The sequence below is a fragment of the Hippocampus bargibanti genome, linkage group LG06, assembly GCF_051943395.1.
Source record: "Hippocampus bargibanti isolate YZ-2025 linkage group LG06, ASM5194339v1, whole genome shotgun sequence".
NCBI lineage: Eukaryota > Metazoa > Chordata > Actinopteri > Syngnathiformes > Syngnathidae > Hippocampus > Hippocampus bargibanti.
In genome coordinates, this window is record NC_142739.1 from 222,501 (window position 1) to 242,839 (window position 20,339).

The following is a 20,339-nucleotide window of genomic DNA, read 5'->3' on the forward strand; positions in this document are numbered from 1 at the left end:
TTGTCAGCAAACTAAAGTCTTACTGGTAGTTTAGTCCCTATATATATCCCCACTATCCAGACATGGCGGTGCCGGACTCTGCTATGATAGGTCCTGTTCTCAGGTTGGGGGCAGCAGAAGACTACCCCCTGCAGCTGCTCCACTGATAGTTCCTATCGTTCTGACTAACGACTGGCCTGATTGCCCCACTTCGACCGGTATCACCTCATCAGTATTCCTAATCCTATGATGCCTAAGCAGACTATTGTATGAACGATCCAAATTGAACCTCACCCCACCAAACGAAGGATTTAAATGAAGGATTTAGTTGTTTGATGAAAATTGCTTGTTTTACTCCCCTTTCAAACCATCGATGTTCTTTCGCTAAGATTTTAACCTCATTGTTGTCAAATGAGTGGTTGCTAGCTTTTAGGTGCATATATACTGCCGATTAAGGCCCACGAGTATTATCCCTGCGATGTTGATAAAGTCTTTTTTTGAGAATTTGTTGAGTCTCCCCAATGTACTGCTCTTTACAATTTTCATTCTTACAATGTATGGAATAAACTACATTACTTTGTTTTTCATTTGGTAGCCTATCTTTTGGATGCACTAATTTTTGCCTTAACGTGTTTATCGGTTTGAAAGAAGTAGGAATTTTGTGTTGCCAAAGGACTCTTTGTAGTTTTTCAGAAACTCCTGCAATGTAAGGTACTGCTACTCCTCTCCTTTTTGTATCTTCAGAATTATTGGTTTCATTCCCTATTCTTTCTTTCTGACATTTGTTAAATGACCACTGAGGGTACCCACAGTCTGTGAGTGCTCTCCTGATATGTTTTGACTCCTTTTCTCTACCTTCAGTGCTAGTTGGTATTAGTTTAGCCCTATGCTGGAGGGTTCTGATAACTCCTAGTTTGTGTTGTAAAGGGTGGTTAGAATCGAAAAGTAAGTATTGGTCAGTGTGCGTAGCCTTCCTAAAGACCGCTGTTTTTAGCGCTCTGTCCTCTTTTATAATTACTTTACAATCCAAGAAGGCTAGTTGGTTCTCTTCAATGTCCTCACGAGTAAATTTAATGTTGATGTCTACCGAGTTGAGGTGATCTGTGAAGGATAGAATTTCTTTTTTTTTAATTATGACAAAAGTATCGTCCACATATCTAAACCAGTGTCTAGGTTTTGTCCCCGGGAAGGATGTGAGGGCCTGTTTCTCCATCTCTTCCATGTACAGATTAGCCACGATGGGTGAAACTGGTAAGCCCATAGCACAACCATGAATTTGTTTGTAAAATTTCTCCCTAAATTGAAAAAACCTAGTATTATCTATTATTAGAAACCTTTTCATCGATGGACCATTCCTGTACGACTGAGAGCTTACACAGACGTGCATTCATTCATATTTGTTTCAAATTTAGAATGATGAGGACAGCTTACCACATTGCAGAGCAGTCAAAGTTGACCAGGAGCCATTTGTGTGGGTTCAAGTTGAAAGAATCAGCGAACTGAAACACAGATACAGAGAAGTGACTATCATTAGACTTCCTGGTAAGGTTGCATGATACCATCAAGAATCAATATAAACCTAAAACACAAAGTTGATTGTGTTTTAAATTTATCTTTTGAAGTCAATAATGGCTTCATCATCCACCATAATCTTCAGCGGTCTTTATAACCTTTGCTGAATTGCCCCACCAGTGGAATAGTTTTATTGAAGCGAGTGTTGATTCAAACTTGCAGCAATAATGTATTCAAAGTAACACACGTCCATTTGTTTAATCTGCCTCTTTCTTTTTGGCATATCTTTTGTAATATCCTTCCCTCCCTCACCAAATGCAATAAGATGTGCAGTCAATGGAAATTATGTTTCACAGACAGTTGCCATGCCAACTGATGCTCGTTCGTCCCTCACCCTTGGCAACCAACCATCTATCATCCACAATAGGCCTTTTTCTCTTTTTTTAACCTCACACGCTATATGCACAACATCCATAAAATAGGACTTAGCTGTCTCTATACAGTATGCGTCTGTGCCCGCTGCTTCTTGTTAGAAACAAGTCCTTCCAATGTTTGCACGTGTGTGTGTCTACTGAAGGGTGATATTTAAAGGTCGAACGCCGCCCCAGGAAATCACTCCAGCCTTATCGCTGGGTATCTGCACAGCTTCGGGAGATGCAGCAGCTCTGACGCCAGTAAAAAGCAGACACAGTGCCGACTGTTAGTCTCTCTGACGTTCCTCCAACTTGACATTAACGTCAGGAAATGTCAATCAGGAACAAAGCAACAGAATATAGTCAGCACGCAATCATGTATTTATTTTCATGTGGAGAATGATATTTCACCCACAGATTGACATAAAGTTTGTTATTTAAAGCAACAATAATATTTACGGAGGGCTGTTTGTGTCTGTGTTTTGTTTTTGTTCATTTCCACCCACATTTAAAGGACAACAGACACCACTTTTTTGTTTCATAACTAACATCAGAAAAGCGTTTTACAGCATCTAAAATACCCAAAACACGCAGGGTAATATTTTCAGTCAAATGCAAAAAAAAAATTAAAAAAAAAATGAAAAATGATGAAAAGGTTCCTTCAGCCGTCTTCTGTACCTGAAGGTGTCGGACGTTTCGCTTCTTATCCAAGATGCTTCTTCAGCGAACTAAAGTCTTACTGGTAGTTTCGGCCCTATATATATATATATATATATATATATATATATATATATATATATATATATATATATATATATATATATATATATATATATATATATATATATATATACACTACTGTCCAGACATGGCGGTGCCGGACTCTGCTATTATATATATATATATATATATATATATATATATATATATATATATATATATATATCTTCAGGTACAGAAGACGGCTGAAGAAACCTTTTCATCATTTTTCATTGTTTTTTTTTTTTTGCATTTGACTGAAAATATCACCCTGCGTGTTTTGGGTATTTTAGATGCTATAATATATATCCTACTGTCCAGACATGGCGGTGCCGGACTCTGCTATAATAGATACCTGCTCTCAGGTTGGGGAGAGCAGAGGACTACACCCTGCGGCTCCATTGATTGTTCCTATTGTCTTGACTAATGACTGGCCTGATTGCCCCACTTGCTCCGATATCACCTCATCAGCATTACTAATCCTATGTTGCCTAAGATAGCTGTTGTACTAACGATACAAATTGAACCTCACGCCACCATATTGGTTTAGTGAAGGACTTAGCTTTTTTTATAAAAATCGCTTCTTTTACTCCCCTTTCAAACCATCTATGTTCTTTCGCTAAGATTTTTACCTCATTGTCGTCAAATGAGTGGTTGCTAGCTTTTAGGTGCATATATACTGCCGATTGAGGCCCTAGTATTATCCCAGCGATGTTGATGAAGCCTTTTTTAGAATTTTTTTAGAATGTGTTTAGTCTCCCCAATGTACTGCTCTTTACAATTTTCATTCTTACAATGTATTGAATAAACTACATTAATTTGTTTTTCATTTGGCAGCCTATCTTGTGGATGCACTAATTTTTGCCTTGACGTGTTTATCGGTTTGAAATAAGTAAGAATTTTGTGTTGCCAAAGGACTCTGTAGCTTTTCAGAAAATCCTGCAATGTAAGATACTGCTACTCCTCTCCTTTTTGTATCTTCAGAATTTTTGGTTTTGACAGTTCTCCTGTCTCATGACAGGGGGCGCCGGTGATTCCAAAGATTCTTCTTGCGACTCCTCGGCTGCAGAATAGAATTAGTGACAACAAGCTACAGTAAACAGTTAGCAAGTTAGGTGCAAACATCCAGTCATTTTGCTTGGCCTGATTTTCAGAATGGTGGATTACATATCTAAATTGAAAGAATTTTCTAAACTGGACTTTCAATTGAAGCAGGAGATAATCATTAAACGAAGACCAACCCCGGACTGTATAGCTCACAAACGGTGAGGGATGGATGTCAATGTCATTGACATTACTTGTGCACGTTCTCTTCTCCATAACAATAACAGTGCGACGGTGATAAGTAATGATATAGCTAATCCCTTATTATGGCGAAACAACTGCGCTGTGAATGTGATACATCGACTCTCAAAACCAAAATAAGAATGAACTGCGGATTTTTTAAGTTGGAATGGTTGTTGGAGTTTGTGCAAATTGAAGAACAAGTAGTTAAATCAGGTGAGATATGTTCTTTATCGAGTGAGAAAGGTCTGCTCAAAACATGCAAAGTTGAAGTTGTAAGAGAATTTTCCGATGGACGAATATGGACGAAATGGACACAAAAGGACACATTCAGCAGAAAAGACATTTGAAAACTGGCCCAGAATGCTGGTGCTCGCCTCTTGACTGGTACTCGTCGGAGGGAGCACATAACTCCTACCATTGCATCCTTTCACTGGCTCCCTATACATTTTAGTGTTGTTTTCAAGATCTCGTTATTTGTTTTCAAATGTTTAAATGGCCTCCCTCCTCCTCGCCTCTCCGAGATCATCCAGTCCTACTCACCTTCTGCTGACCAGACATTATTAGATGTGATGAAAACTAAACGGAGGTTCTGAGGCGATCGAGTCTTTTCCGTTGCAAGTCCCTCTCTCTGGAATGACATGCCACTGAACAGTCCACAAGCTCCTTCACTGCCAATCTTTCAAACCCATCTCAAAACTCAATTCAACGAAACTCTATTTGTAGAGCACTTCTAAACAAACAAGCTGCATACAAAGTACTGTACATTGACAACTATCGTAAACAGGAAATAGAGCAGTCACAAAGATAGTAGAAAGCACCTGCGTGTAAATCTAAGATCAAGTCTGAATCATGCTGAGTCAAATGTCGAAGAGAACAAGGGAGTTTTGAGGCGGGATTTAAAGATGGGTAGCGAGGGGGGCTTGCCGAATGTTCAATGGCTGGCTGGCCATTTCAGAGAGAAGGACCAGTAACGAAAAAGGCTCAATCACCTCTGAGCCTCCGTTTAATTTTTAGCGCATCTAATAATGTCTGGTCAGCAGACCTGAGATGCCAGAAGGTGGGGACACTTCCAGTTACGATTCAACATGTAATTGTTAAAATACTTTTTTTCCCTCCACATTTTTAGGTAGGGGTGTGCAGCACGACTTTTTTTCAATGGCTCAAAAAAGATTGTAAAACACTGGAATAAACTATAGAATGTTAAAGTTAACTGGAACTAGATTCGCAACCGTATGAAATGCCTGTGACCTCTGTAAAGACTCAAATTATCCTTCCATTTTCCGTAACGCTTATTCTTCATGAGGGTCGCGGGGGTGCTGGAGCCTATCCCAGCTGTCTTCGGGCACGAGGCGGGGTCACCCTGAATTGGTTGCCAGCCAATCGCAGGGCACACAAAGACATACAATAGTCCAATAGTCACTCTCACATTCACACCTAGGGACAATTTGGAGTGGTCAATCTGCCTGCCATGCATGTTTTTGAACTGTAGGACCCGGAGAAAACCCACGCGGGCCCAGGGAAAATATGCAAACTCCACACAGGGAGGCCGGAGAGGGACGCGAACCGACGACCTCTGCACTGTGAAGCCGGCGTAGCAGCCACTCGACTACCGGGCCGCCCAAGACTCAAAAAAGTGTTTAACAGAACAAGTCCTCAAAACTTATGGTATTGTGCGCATGGTTGTGCGGCCGTTTTTACAATGGGTATTAACTGCAGTCCAGATCGGCCTATTTCGTGATCTAGATTAAAATAGCCTAGTTGTTGTATCTACATCTGCTTGTAATCAATACCTCTATCAAATTGAATTCATTAAATAAATAAAAAACACACATTTGAAATTTATTATCTTTAAATAACAAAGAAAAAAACAACTGTGTCGGAATTTTTGAAAGTATAAATATTTTAAATATGATTGATGACTGAACCAGGACCAAAAGTATCGCAGCATTTCCAATTACAAACAACACATAAAAAAGTGAAATTCAACCAAAATACGAACAAAATGAAGAGTTTCACCTTTTCTAACCAACAATCTTACATATAATAAACACATTGTCAATGTTACAATTTCTGAGGTTGTTTGTTCAAAACTGTTGCTTCTGTTTTACAATGGCATTTTGCGACGATACATTCATTTGCATGAGTGCTCCCAGTGGGTAGCCATTTGCAATGAGGACTTTCTCTCCTTTCAAAGGTCTTATGTTCGAATCCACTTTCAAATGTCTCGGTCTTGGAATGTTGGGACTCTGGATTTTGTCAAGGCCATTCAGGATCAGCACTAATCTGCTGTACTTCAACTTCACCAAAGGGATAATAAATCATATGCCATAAAATAACAAAGACACATCTGGCACTTGCTGAATAGAATTGGTGGAGGGTACAATGAAATCTCAAGACTATTAACAAAGTCCAAAAGCTTGATTTCAGTCATACTTAATGAGACTTGCAACACCATACTGACCGGTACATGTAATGCACGTAAAAACAAAACAAGAATGGCCAAGAAACATTCATTTGATTCTTCCACATAGTTCTCTTAATCTACATCCTATTGAGAATTAGGGAAAGGAGAAAAAAAGAACAGGAATAAGCAATGAATGAAATTATCCCATTTTAATGTTTATATCAATCAACCAACCAACCAACCAATCAATCAACCAAACTGAGATATGTATTTTGATAAAGACAGTTTTAGATACAGCTCTTGTCAGTGACTTCATTGAATTGTGAAATTGTGCAAAATGCTGTGACCAGATGGTGTACATAGCATGCATTTTTTCTTCATTTCTCTCTTTTTTGTTTAGTTTTTTTAACATACCTCAATGCCATTCATCAAAGGCCGAAATTCAGGACAGATAAATGCACTCCCAGCATATGCAGCATCAACATGCATCCACATGTTCTGCTCATTACCTGTGGCAGCCAACAAACAACATTAATTAGATGCATTTTTTTGTTTTTACACATTCTTCAATAATAACACACGATTCGGTACACTTACACATTTTAATCTGATCGGATTAAAAGGAGTGTAAAGCTTTGTAACTCTATCATTAGCAATTTAGTAAAATACTGGAGTAGAGCATGTACAGTATCAATACCTCTCTAAAAGAACTATAGAGCTCATGTACCAGACATCGTGAGCTTTGGAAAATACTGTATTTGAAATGTGGTGCAGAGAGGGGAAAAAATGAACATCTAATTATAATGTCATAAATTTAAAAGTAATGACTTCAAAGTGACTTACATATAGGCCCCAGCTCCGAAATATGATCAAACGCACATGATGCAGTGGTGCCAAGAGTTGCACAGAACTACAACACATAAAATGAAAATTCAATGACATGACAATGAAATTTGTTGATATAATTGTCATTTAAAGCACTGGATTAATCTTTGTAGTCTACACATTCATAATAAACACAAAAACTCCTGAATGATATTGGCACACTTTGTGGACTTGGTTAACCCAGTTAAAAATATGATGTTACCATTGCATATACAGTAAGGCCTCGGTTTACGAACACCTTGCCTTACGAATTTTTTCGGTTTACAATCGTTACATTTATGAAAATTAAACCTTGGCATACACACTACTTTTCGGCATACACATGGAGCGCTGCCCCACCATGGCTGGCGGAGTAATCTTTGTCGGAAGAACACCAAACCACACGACAGAACAGCGCCCCAGCCGGCCTACCTTTCCACACCCCCTTTCTCTGAGTGCACACGTCGATCGTCTTCAAGGATTTTTTTACTGATACTTTTTCTGTTATGGGACCGAAAAAGACCCCACCACAGGCTCGTGTTCAGCCGAAGAAAACACAAAATAAAACTACAGTTGAGGAGAAGAAGAAGATCATTGAGAAACACGAACGAGTGCGCGTTTGTCTGACTTCACGGCCCAGTAGCAATATGCTAAGTCCACCATTGCTACCATCCTTCACAACAAAGAAACTATTAAAGGTGCATGTGTTTCACGGCGAATTCACTCTGATATCGTCATGCGGCAACCTGGAAGTTTGCCGTTTATCAATGATTTTAATGGGGAGTGTGGAAGACTACACCACACTCTCCTGAAGAACATAAGTGGAGTTGAAAACTGATGGATAAATGTATAGATGGAATTACTTGACCCCAGTCCAATGCCCAGCAGATTGTTGCGTATTCAGAATGGAAAGAAATGTTATGCCTTGAGAATGAACATTTTTAATGTGTTGCTGTGCATATGATCCACTTTCTGTTTTATTAGGACAAAGAGGATACTAATACATGCGTCTTGAACGGGATTTCAAGGATGTTGAATAAATGCTTTCCACACGTGTTGTTGGCATCTCAGACACAGTGAGAGTGTCAACCCAGTAAGTGGTCGATCAACAAGATGAAAACATTAGCCCAAAAATGAAATTGTATATGTGTGTCTTACGTAGAAAGGAATGAGTCCTGCTTCTTTGTCCTTTTCCACAATTTTCTTGAGAGTATCACCAGTGACAGCATAAGTGCTGTCTGTAGGGATTTTCTTCATGATCACGCCTCCAATTAGACCTGCTCGCTCCACGGACGAATGAGACTACACAGAGAAAACAGACATCAGAATCAGAATCATCTTTATATGGGCAAGTGTGTAGAACACACAAGGAATTTGTCTCTGGGAGAACACACTACTCTAGAATCATCATTTAAAAAAATAAAACCAAAAAAAACATGACAATTATGTCTCGAAAGTAAGTGGTACCTCTCAGAAACAACAGTGCAAAGTGGGGAACTGCAAATAATGACAGTAATTACAAAATACAATCAAGAAAACCTTTGGGGTTGATCAAAAAGGTAGTGGGATGTTTTGAATCCTAAACGAGTGGAAGTATTTGTGTTCAAAAAGCAACTGTTTCAATAATTGATTATTTTTGGATGGTGATTCCAGAATATTTGTGAAACTTTGATAGGGAAAGAAACGCCAAGAAAGTGTGATGTGTAGAATGAAACCATCCTTTCGACATGTGACCTTGCACAAGTCTTCTTTTGTTCTCCACAGGACGGAGCTGCAGTCTGAAAGGAATGACGTGGGATGGACCGGTTGCGGAGCTGCTAGCCGTCTTAGCAGCCACGAGCTTTATCTGGATTCGCGAGGACACCGTTCGTCAAGAAGATTCCCGATGCACGTCACTGGAGCCGCGTCGACAGATCACACACCTTTTCCCAGTCACCAGTTCATCCGTGCCACACCCTGGGGCCTGCTTGCGACAAATGCTACAAACAATTTTGTTCCTCTTCGTCGTCTTGGTGATCACCATCCAGGATGCCATGAAGATTTGACTGTTGTAGCGAATGACATGACTTTAATTTGAGATTGTTTCCATTGTGATTGTTCTATTTTGTGATTTTCTTTTCTTTTTCTTTCTTCTTTCTGTTCACCTCCACCGATGTTAGATATGTTCGTCAGGGGGGACATGTTGGGGTAATTCGCTATACGAACATCTTTAAACATCGCTTTCTAATCTTTGTTTACGTTTTGGACTTCTTGATACGTCATATCCTGCCTTCCTTCCATTATGTCACATCCTATCGCGTCACACCCTGTGCGGCATCTATCGCTCTCTCTCCATGCTTCCTTCTTAGCCGACACCGCGATGTCTCCGCTGTCTTCAACATTAAACCAACTTTCTGTTCAACATCTGCCTTCCTGATGATTTAACCATCCTCTGCCATCAACGCCCGTAGAAGAAATGAACCAGGGACGAACAATCAAAATTAACCCATTAGTAGGAATAAATGTTTTGGAGGAGTTCATTTAAAAACTCAGAAAACTGCCAAAATTGGGGTTACATCTTTTTTTTTAATGTCTCACTTTCTCTTCGGTTTATGGCTTCTCAAGATTTTTTGTAAACGTTTTTAAGTATAACACCAATTATTATAACTCAATGAACAAATAAATGAATAAATTATGAATATGTGTTGGCTCCCTGTGTTCGAGTTCTTGAGGGTACGGAAACAACTGACAGTCACAGCTTGAAGCGACATTGATTGACTGCTACTATGTTGGCCTTGTTTCGCCAAAGCTGAGCGGCTCCCTTACAGTTGGATGGGCTTAGTCCGCAGCTGTGAGCACGTAAGAGTTCTCAACACAATGAATGGAACATTTACATTCCAAACACGTTCCATCAACACAATTGGTAGAATGTTGTGCCTAATTTGTGAGGAGTTCGATTACCACTGAAGAAGCTCAAATTGTTATGATCTGGTTGGCGACCAACTGGGGGCGCTGTCGCCCCCGCCTACACCTGCACAGGTGCTGGTCGTCCCGATCAGATTGGCGACCAGCAGGTAGTGACGTCAGCCCTGCCTGCAGCCTCGCAGGTGTTGGTCGTTTAATCATTGACACTTAAAAGGACACCCGGCACGACCATCCGGGGCCGGTTCAATGTTTGTTTGCTGCTTGTTTGCTGCATGCATTGTGTACGTGTTTGTTTAACCTTGGCGGACTTTTACTTTTGGTCTTCTTTTGCTACTTTGTATTTTTTCCATTCAGATGATTTGGATGTTTTACATTTTGTTCCTGCTGACTTTATTTTAATACAATTTGTCAAACAACCTCCTGTTCCCTCCTGCCTGCTTTTTGGGATCCGAACCCGCCAACACCACCTCGCAAACCGTGACAGAATGAACCGACCCACCATCGGATCCCGCAGGTACATCGGACCCGTCTCATTTCCACCCTGTGCCTGGCAATGCTACGTCCACGTTAGCGCAAGCCTCGTCGCGTTTGAATTGCGTCACTCGACGAGCCGCAACGTCCACGTAAACGTCCGGCCGAGACCTCCTTCCACTCTGCCGCTCTGAACTTAAATCCTAGTTTACCCATAACTTCCTGAAACTTAACAGCGAAAAAAACTGAAATTATCTTCGTTGGTACCAAATCCATCTTGAGCAAAGCTAACAGTTTCTCTCTCACTATTGACAATTTGGCCGTTTCTCCCTCCCATCAGGTGAAAAGTCTAGGTGTCCTTCTTGACAGCACAATATCGATGCACTCCCATATAAATAATTTAACCCGGTCTGCATACTTCCACCCACGCAATATCAATTTTTTCGCCTGTCTCTCACTCCTCACACCACTGCTATCCTTGTTCATAGTCTTGTCACCTCCCGGATTGACGATTGCAATTCACTTCTCTTTGGTGTCCCTCAGAGTGTTCGCCACAAACTTCAACTCGTCCCGAATTCTTCAGCCCAGATCATCACCATAACCTCATCCTTTCACCACATCACCCCCGTCCTCCAAGAGCTCCACTGGCTCCCAGTCAACTATAGAATCAACTTTAAAATTATTCTTTATATTTAAAGCTATCCATAACCTTGCCCCCCCCCCCATACCTCTCTGACCTTCTTCAAATATCTATTCCCTCTCGTTCCCTCAGCCTCTGTGTGCCCCCCCTGCCGAAGCACGATGGATGACAGAGCCTTCAGCTGCTCTGCCCCCAAACTTTGGAACTCACTTCCTCCCAACATTCGTAACATCAATTCTCTTCCCACCTTCAAGTCCCATCTCAAAACCCACCTATTTAAAATTGCATTTTCTGTGTAGTTCTCGCTCGTTTCTATTTATAATTGTATTTTATTCATTGCATTCTATTTGTGATTGTATATTATTTATGATGGTACTTATGCTTGTCTGTGACTGTAAAGTGTCCTTGAGCGCTTTCAAAGGCGCTTAAAATGGCATGTATTATGATGATGATGATGATGATGATTATTATTATTATCAGCAGTGCTCCTGTCTTGGTCAGGCTCGGTAGGATCACCCGCACGTGTGTTCTCCGCAGCAGGGTCTGCGGTGTTGATGGCGACCCCTGGAGTACCCAGTCGAGACGCCATGATCAGCTCTCCATGCTGACCACTTGGCAGGGTGACCACCCGAGTCCATACGAGTACTACACATGTTGCGGCTTTTACAAACAGCCTAGTAGGTTATTATTAACCCCCCCCCCGGATGAAAACAAATCAGTTTTGAAAGGGTTGCAAATATGCAAATAACAATTAATTTCCTTGTCTCACCAAGTGTCATTCAGATTATTGACATGTCTTGTCCCATTCTATTTCAAATTAATTTCAAGGGAAGTCTTGAAGTTCACTATTCACATATTTTATTGCAGGGGATATGTCAAATTTGCCAAACTCTCCAAACTATACAATTATCGACGGCAATTTTTAATATATATTTGTGAAGGAAGGCTCTGCAGCGCCACCTTGGGTGGAAAATATAAAAAACAACAATCAGCATGTTTGCCAAAGAGTTAGGGGAATTGACATGCAATTGTAGCACTATTGAACAAACAGAAGAGTCTATCCCAGGTGACTTAAGGCGGACGACAGATTGAACTGGTCGTGAATCAGTCGCAGGGGCAAACAATGAAGTTGACTTTTTTTTAACCATAAAATGCCCTCATAAAATAGCTAATATTTTGTCGGGTCAGGTTTTGTTGGCTATCCCACGAGGAGTAAACTATAAAAAAGCTAGCATTTATTTCCTTTGGCTGGTAAGAAGCATTGGCACTACAATGAACATTAGGTTTGCAGAAGTCTTCAAGCCTATAAAAGGAGTCATATTTGGGGAGGATTACATTATCTTGGTCAAGGTACAGCAATGTGTATTGTCATATGAATGGCGGCAAGGAGGACAGCTTATTAGCACGTCCGCCTCAAAGTACAGAAGTCCACGGTTCGATTCAGGACTCGGGTGGAGTCAGAACTGTGTGGAGTATACTTGTTCTCCCCTCCCCTCAAGTTTCCTCCAAAAACCGATTAATTGAACACTCTAAATTTTCTCTAAGCGTGACAGTTAGCGTGTACTGCGTTGTCTATGTGTGTTCTGCAATTGGCTGGCAACCGATTCAGAATGTATCTACTGCGCGGAGACAGCGAGGTTCATATGGCCATGACCCACATGTGGTGAAGCGGGCGCTATAATTGTTCGACCAATATAAATATTTGAAGACAGAGAGACAACCAAATCACATTCCAATAATGTGCAAAAACATTCCAAAAGAAAAGTGGTGGAAACATTGCAATTTTCATGGCTTCCTCCACTGTAATAAACAATCCACAAAGAGTAATCAACAATGTTATCCACAACCAGAGTAGCAGCTCTCCAACAATTTCGTTGCCATTAAAACAATCCACAGTAAAACTTGGATCCCAGTCCTCACATTGTTCTTGTACTGGATGTTATTTTATTGTGCTTTCTGACAGAATATATTTTGCTTACTTGCTCTGATGTATACGCCACCAATTTGATGAAAATCTCAGCTTCAGACATTTCCGGGTTGATGGACTGAACTCGCCGGACGACTTTACAACGGGCAGCAAGCAAGGACATGAGGGTTGCCTCACTGGCTGTGCCCTGTCAAAGGATTAGAATGTCGTCAGCATCTTCACATCACAATAGCCATCTCAATTATATATTTTACCTGCCCCTAACAAATAAAATACAGTAAAGTCTCGTTATATCGATATTCAAGGGAGTCCAAAAAAATATCGATATAACCGGGACTATCGATATATCCGACCCTGTTTGCATGTAATTTTCTCCGTGCGTGCATAGAAATAGTATCGATATAACCGGGACTATCGATATATCCGATATCGACATAACGAGACTTTACTGTAACATGAAAAATCTACTTCACGATGACGTTTGAAAATCGATCAGTCTTGGTGAGGACAAAATAAAAGCCACACAGTAGGAGGACTTTCTTTGCAATCCTACAAGAGTACAGGACATCTGAGCATAGTTCAACTCAGATCCAAATATTTCCTCTTGAAGCAATAACATTCGCTTTGACCACCGTTGTCTAGCAAGAAACAAGATTGAAACAAGATACAATTCATTAAAAAGCGGGTTCTCTCTCCATCTTGGAAACACTGCCTTGTGTCTCTTCTTTTCGACCACATTTTGTTGTCGACAGGCTTGGAACGCGTTCGCCTCTCTCAGGTTTGAAACCATTGCTCGCCAACATCCAACGCTTTAAGGAAATACTCTGGCATTTTTGTTGGCTTTTGGTGGTGAGTACAGTAAAAACAGACCAAGATGGCGCCCGAGTAGGCAGCCTCAGAGAGTGCTCTGATGAGCCTTGCTTTTTTTGTTGTTTTTGTCTTGTTTCTGTGTTTTCTTTTGTCACTTTGTGTTTTCTTTTGTCACTTTGTGTTATTGTGCGTCATGTGGAACGGATACGGATTGTTTTTCAGCATTTTTGGCCACAACGTTCTTCAAGGAGGAGACTGTGGTGAGCAGTTGCACGTTTTCGGCAGCATGAATATGCCAGTACTGTTTTTGAATGGGAGGAATGTCGGTGCCATTCAACTGCCATCACTGGACAGCTCTGGGGCCATTGTGCTTTTTTTGCGCCTGTAATGGGCAGCATCTTCACAGCCGCGCTTTATTTAGCGGAAAGGTCAGTGCTGTTGGACAGTCTGCGGCTGGATGGATGCATGGCTTGAGGAACCCGCGATAAGAAGAAAGGAGCGTCAGCGCAGAGCGCCGATGCGTATGTGGAACTGTTGCGGCTTGGAATTGAAGCAGATTTATGTGGAACAGGAGATGTGAGACAATCTCTTTTCGTCAATGGATGCTACAGCTGCGTGTTTGCTTTCAACATTTAGCTTGTAGTCGACGTGCACATTCCACCATGATGTCCCTGATCCACTGGTGGAAAGACGCTTTGATCCTCTCCTCTTTCATCTCGAACTGCTTCATGTCATCACAAAGAGGGTTCAGCAAGTCCTGAAGAATGAACGTCTCTCTATGTCTTTGTTTTGTCATATTTGTCTCTATGCTGTTATATTATTTGTTATTTAGTTTTTTTTTTTTTTCTTTTGACTTCAAGACGGCGCCGCGAGAGTGGCTGCCTTTCCAGCAGCTCATGTATTTCGTTTTTCTACTTTCATTCCTTTCATCACTTTGCTGCTGTGAAATGTAAATTTCTCCTCTGTGAGACTAATAAAGGCTAAACTAATCTAATCTAATAATATAGCCATATGAGACGGACTTTATAAGAGTCTATCCATCAATTTTCCAGCCGTCTTCGCTACACCTTGAATTGGTTCCCAGCCAATCACAGCGCACACAGACAAACAATCATCTGCATTCACACTCACACCTAGGGACAACTTGGAGTGCTCAATCAACCTGCCATGCATGTTTTTGGAATGTGGGAGGACCTGGAGGAAACCCACGCGGGCCCGGGGAGAACATGCAAACTCCAAACAGGGAGACCAGAGCGGGATTTGTACTCACAACCTCTGGACAGTGAGTTCATCCAAGGTTCAGCCAAGGCTTACGAACTCCTTGGCTAACGAACTTTTCGGTTTACGAACATTAACGAGAATTTAATCTTGGCATACAAACTATTTTTCGGGATACACACGGAGCGCCACAATGAGTGATGTGTTGTTCACGAACTAGCCCGTTCTCCTCACAAGGAAAGGGCAGCCGACTATTTTTTGTCCTCTATTCCCCATCCCCAGTTTCGGTCAAAGCCGCACATGATTGTTCGAGAACGCAGCAGTGAGCGGGTGGGGGGTTTACAGAAACACAGAGCTGCAAATAAAAATTGATTAAAGCCGCACATTATTGGTCAAGAACGCAGCAGTTGGGGTGCGGGGGGGTTACAGAAACACAGAGCTGCAAATAAAAATAGATAGGCAGATGACAGACAGAGAGTGAGAAAATGGATAGAAAACACAGTGAAATTTGGACTTGTTTCAACTTTATTGATAGTTCAAAGGCAGAGTGTAGATTGCAAGTTTAAAATAAACAATCGTCACCAGTAAACCAATTGCCGGTTCCGGCGCAATATGTTTGTCTTTCCGGCAACATCGGAACTGAACGACTATAGGCCTGTCGCTCTGACGTTTGTGATCATGATGACCTTTCAACACCTCATGCTAAACCACCTAAAGAACATCACCGGACCCCCTTTGAACCCCTTCAGTTTGCTTACCGCACAAACAAGTCTGTGGAGGCTGCAGTCAATATCGGGCTGCACCACATCCTCGAGTATCTCGACAACACAGGGACCCTATGCAAGCAGGACCCTATGCAAGCAACATGCGGAGAATGGGGGCTGAATGGTTACTTTGAAACCCACAGTCACGGTTCACCCCGAAACAACTAGTAGCTCAGTGTTCCAATATCCACAAACGGCAATTGCTATCACAACTTGAGATTGATGAGGTACAACACAAATTCCGAGGTGACGGGCCCCAGGCTGCCACATCACAGGAAGAGGTTCAACCAGAGATTGGGAGGCAAGCCCCAATGAATAATGAGATTGGGAAGCCAGCCCCAATGAATGAAATGCTGAGCGAGGTAGCAACTGACCTGAGAGATAAGATCATGGCAAGAATGAAAACTGGGCAACTAAGAAACCGATTACAACGGCTCTGTGAAGTACCACCTGAAAGTCTCATGGAAACTGTGAATGCAGCACTGAGAACGAGCCCGACCGGAACGATCAGAGAAACCAATGATATACGCCTCAGCATCAGTGATCCTAGAGATGCTCGGCTACAAGAGCAACCATGAGAGCCACAAGATTCATTACCCACCTTGGAAAAGACGGTTGGAGGCTAAGATCAAGGCGGCTCGGAAAGATGTGAGTCAATTGACGGAGACCCAGAGAGGTGTGAATAAAAAAAGGCCAATACCCAAGAGGTACATGCAGATAACCTGAAGCCCTTGAAACTGCCAAACAAAGGCTCCAGGCCTTGTCCAGTTGCCTAAAGTGGTACACGAAAGAGAATGAGGCCAGAAGAATAAACAGGCTGTTCGCAACACAACCTGCGATAGTGTACGCTCAGTGGCAGGGTTCTAACAGCAGAGCAGACCCTCCAAGGCTGGAAACTGAAAGATACTGGAAAGGCATATGGGAGAAGGAGGTCGCACATAACAGCAGTGCACAATGGCTGGTGACTCTGAAAGAGGAGCACAGCAACCTCCCTGAACAGAACCCAGTTACCATCACAGCGGCAGACATACAAGAAAGAGTCTCAGGTATGAAAAACTGGACGGCACCAGGCCCGGATATAGTCCACCCTCACGCTTCCAGATACAGACTGACAAGATGGTAATGGCCAACCAACCAGATATCGTGGTCATAGATAAAGGGGAAAGGAAAGCCGTTGTCGTGGATGTAGCGATCCCGAGTGATGGAAACATCAGAAAGAAGGAACATGAGAAAATCGAGAAATACCAAGGGCTCAGAGAGGAGCTGGAGAGAGCCTGGAAGGTAAAGGTGACAGTCGTGCCTGTGGTGGTCAGAGCACTCGGGGGAGAGACCCCCAAACTCGACGAGTGGTTGCAACAGAGTAGCAGTACCTTACATTGCAGTAAGGTTTCTGAAAAACTACAAAGAGTCCTTTGGCAACACAAAATTCCTACTTATTTCAAACCGATAAACACGTTAAGGCAAAAAATAGTGCATCCAAAAGATAGGCTACCAAATGAAAAACAAAATAATGTAGTTTATTCCATACATTGTAAGAATGAAAATTGTAAAGAGCAGTACATTGGGCAGACTCAACAAATTCTCAAAAAAAGTCATTATCAACATCGCAGGGATAATACAAGTGGGCCTCAATCGGCAGTACATTTGCACCTAAAAGCTAGCAACCACTCATTTGACGACAATGAGGTGAAAATTTTAGCGAAAGAACATAGATGGTTTGAAAGGGGAGTAAAAGAAGCGATTCTCATAAAACAACTAAATCCTTCATTAAATCGGTCCGGTGGGATGAGGTTCAATTTGGATCGTTCATACAATAGCCTGCTTAGGCAAAACAGGTTAGGCAACATTCGTAATGCTGATGAGGTGATACCGGAAGGAGTGGGACAAACAGGCCAGTCGTTAGTCAGGAATGTAGGAACAATCAGTGGGGCCACAGGGAGTGGTCCTCTGCTCCCCCCAACCTGAGAGTAGGGACCTATCATAGCTGTGTCCGGCGCCGCCATGACTGGACATTAGGGATATATAAATAGGGCCGATACGACCAGTAAGACTTCAGTTCGCTGAGGAAGCCTCTTCAAAAAAGTACAGATGACAGCTGAAGAAACCTTCTCATCGATATATATATATATATATTTTTTTTTCCTCGTCTCACCCCCCATGGGTGGTGTCTGTCCCCCATTTCAGCTCGGGTCCTCTACCAGAGGCCAGGAAGCTTGAGGGTTCTGCGCAGTAGCCGTGCTGTTCCCAGCACTGCACATTTCTGGACCGAGATATCCGATGTTGTTCCCAGGATCTGTTGCAACCACTCGTCGAGTTTGCTCTGACCACCACAGGCACGACTGTCACTTTTACCTTCCAGGCTCTCTCCAGCTCCTCTTCAGCGCTAAAGAAGCATCTTGGATAAGAAGCGAAACGTCCGACACCTTCAAAAAAGTACAGATGACTGCTGAAGAAACCTTTTCATCGATGTCACTCCGTTGCTTCTTAAAAAAATGAAAATATGTTTGTGTTTAATATCTTTTAGGGTTTTACTCCTGTTGTCTCGCTCCATAATGCAACCATTTATGTCAATGTCGTTCGATGTAAATAGTGCAATGTATTATGGGTAAATGATTATTCGATTATATTATCTCAGCAGTTTCCAGTGAATCACGACAAACGTTAAAACCTCTCAAGCAAAACAAACAGTTTTCAATTGCTGTTTAACTAAATGTGTTTCTTTAGCTATTTTAAAAGAAGTATGTCATATGAGGCGCAGATCACGTAGCAATATGGGCCAATCGTAATAGACGCGCGCCGGTGCTGGCGCAGTGGAGTTACAAAGTTGCTCCATCGGCTGTCAAAATGCGTAAATGGGGCGGCCCAAATGCATCGCTGCACATGTGTTTTTGCGTTTACAATAGAATCTGGGCTGTAGTATTAGCTGTATGTATCAATTTAATTTGATTTTATAAAAATCATCGAGTAATGCTGGCTGCTTGGCCCATGAACCATGGTGAAGGTGGTGACAACAGTCTCAAAAATATGATTCATGAGACCAATCTATGTCACCGTACTTTCATCATTATCTGAACGAAATGCTAGTGTGCCATGTTGTTGGCATAAGGCCGTGACATCGAATGCTACATGCAACGCACAAATTGTAGGCCTCGTGTTGCGTATACGTATTTTCACATATAAATGTATGTTGTGGCGGACATGCTCATTCCTCTACTGCTACAATGTCTTACTTTCGTGACTGCCTGGAGCCTTCTGATATTGAATAAATTTCCATCAAGCCGGAAACACACAGGAGGAAGATGTTGAACAGGACTGGTGCGAGGACACATCCCCGGCATATACCAATCTGCCACATTAGGGTCGCATACACTCTCACAGTTTTTTGGTCTGGAATGCCCCCGTGGGGACACTTTAGGAAAAGTCATGAAACGTCTTTAAAACATGGTTTGGAATCTCTCAGAGCAATTTGCCCGTGGGGACCTAAAATGTGGTCCCCACGGGTACACGAGTCCCCACCGGGCTGCGTGCAGTCAGGTTGATGTCCCCCCGCGGCGCACAAACGAGAACACACACACACACACACACACACACACACACACACACACACACACACACACACACACACACACACGCACGCACGCACGCACGCACACACACACACACACACACACACACACACACACACACACACACACACACACACACACACATTCATTTCATTGTAGAGGAGTTTCATTGTAATGGTTTTAATTTTTTTTTCATCAGCACAGCTGGTTGTTTGTCTAAGTGTGCCCAGCAGATGTCTGTCAATCAGTTCAGGGTCGACCCCTCTACCCACCCTTGTGTGACCCTTGTGAGGATACAGAAAGTGGCTCAAATATTGGATAGAGGGATGACTTGTCCCTCATTAACTCTTGTTAACTGTTGTTGTTTGAAGAGGCCATTTGGTATTGTTGTCAGCTGAGAAGTTGTGATGGGGGAAAAAGCTTTACGAGAGAAATGACAATAACACAATGAATCAAATCAGCAGGCAAGCACGCACGCAAAAACACACACACACACACACACACACACACACACACACACACACACACACACACACACACACACACACAGGTGGTCATAATGAAAGGGGCATGAAATGATCAATCATCAGAGTGCTCTCTCATGCTTCACTTCTCAACAAGGAACCACTCTTTCATTGGCACACACACACCCATGCAAGCATATACACACACAAAGGCATCCACACACACACAGACACACACACACACATGCACGCCCACACACACACAAACACACAAACACACACACACACACACACACACATGCATAGAATCCGTCACAGCTGCTTTTGTGTCGAGTTGCCAAAGCATTTGAGTTAGAA

At 42.2% G+C, this 20,339-nt stretch overlaps 1 protein-coding gene across 3 annotated transcripts in view; it reads right to left on the reverse strand.

Moving 5' to 3' along the window:
* ddc (dopa decarboxylase) overlaps positions 1-20,339 on the reverse strand; it is a 46,036-nt gene that overhangs the window by 9,910 nt on the left and 15,787 nt on the right. For all 3 annotated transcript variants that reach the window (XM_088998137.1, XM_088998136.1, XM_088998138.1), the window contains 5 exons: positions 13,213-13,347; positions 8,377-8,520; positions 7,198-7,264; positions 6,769-6,863; positions 1,411-1,478 (listed from right to left, as the gene is read on the reverse strand). In XM_088998137.1, the coding sequence (XP_088854263.1) occupies positions 1,411-1,478; positions 6,769-6,863; positions 7,198-7,264; positions 8,377-8,520; positions 13,213-13,347 (509 nt within the window). The remainder of the gene's footprint in view (positions 1-1,410; positions 1,479-6,768; positions 6,864-7,197; positions 7,265-8,376; positions 8,521-13,212; positions 13,348-20,339) is intronic.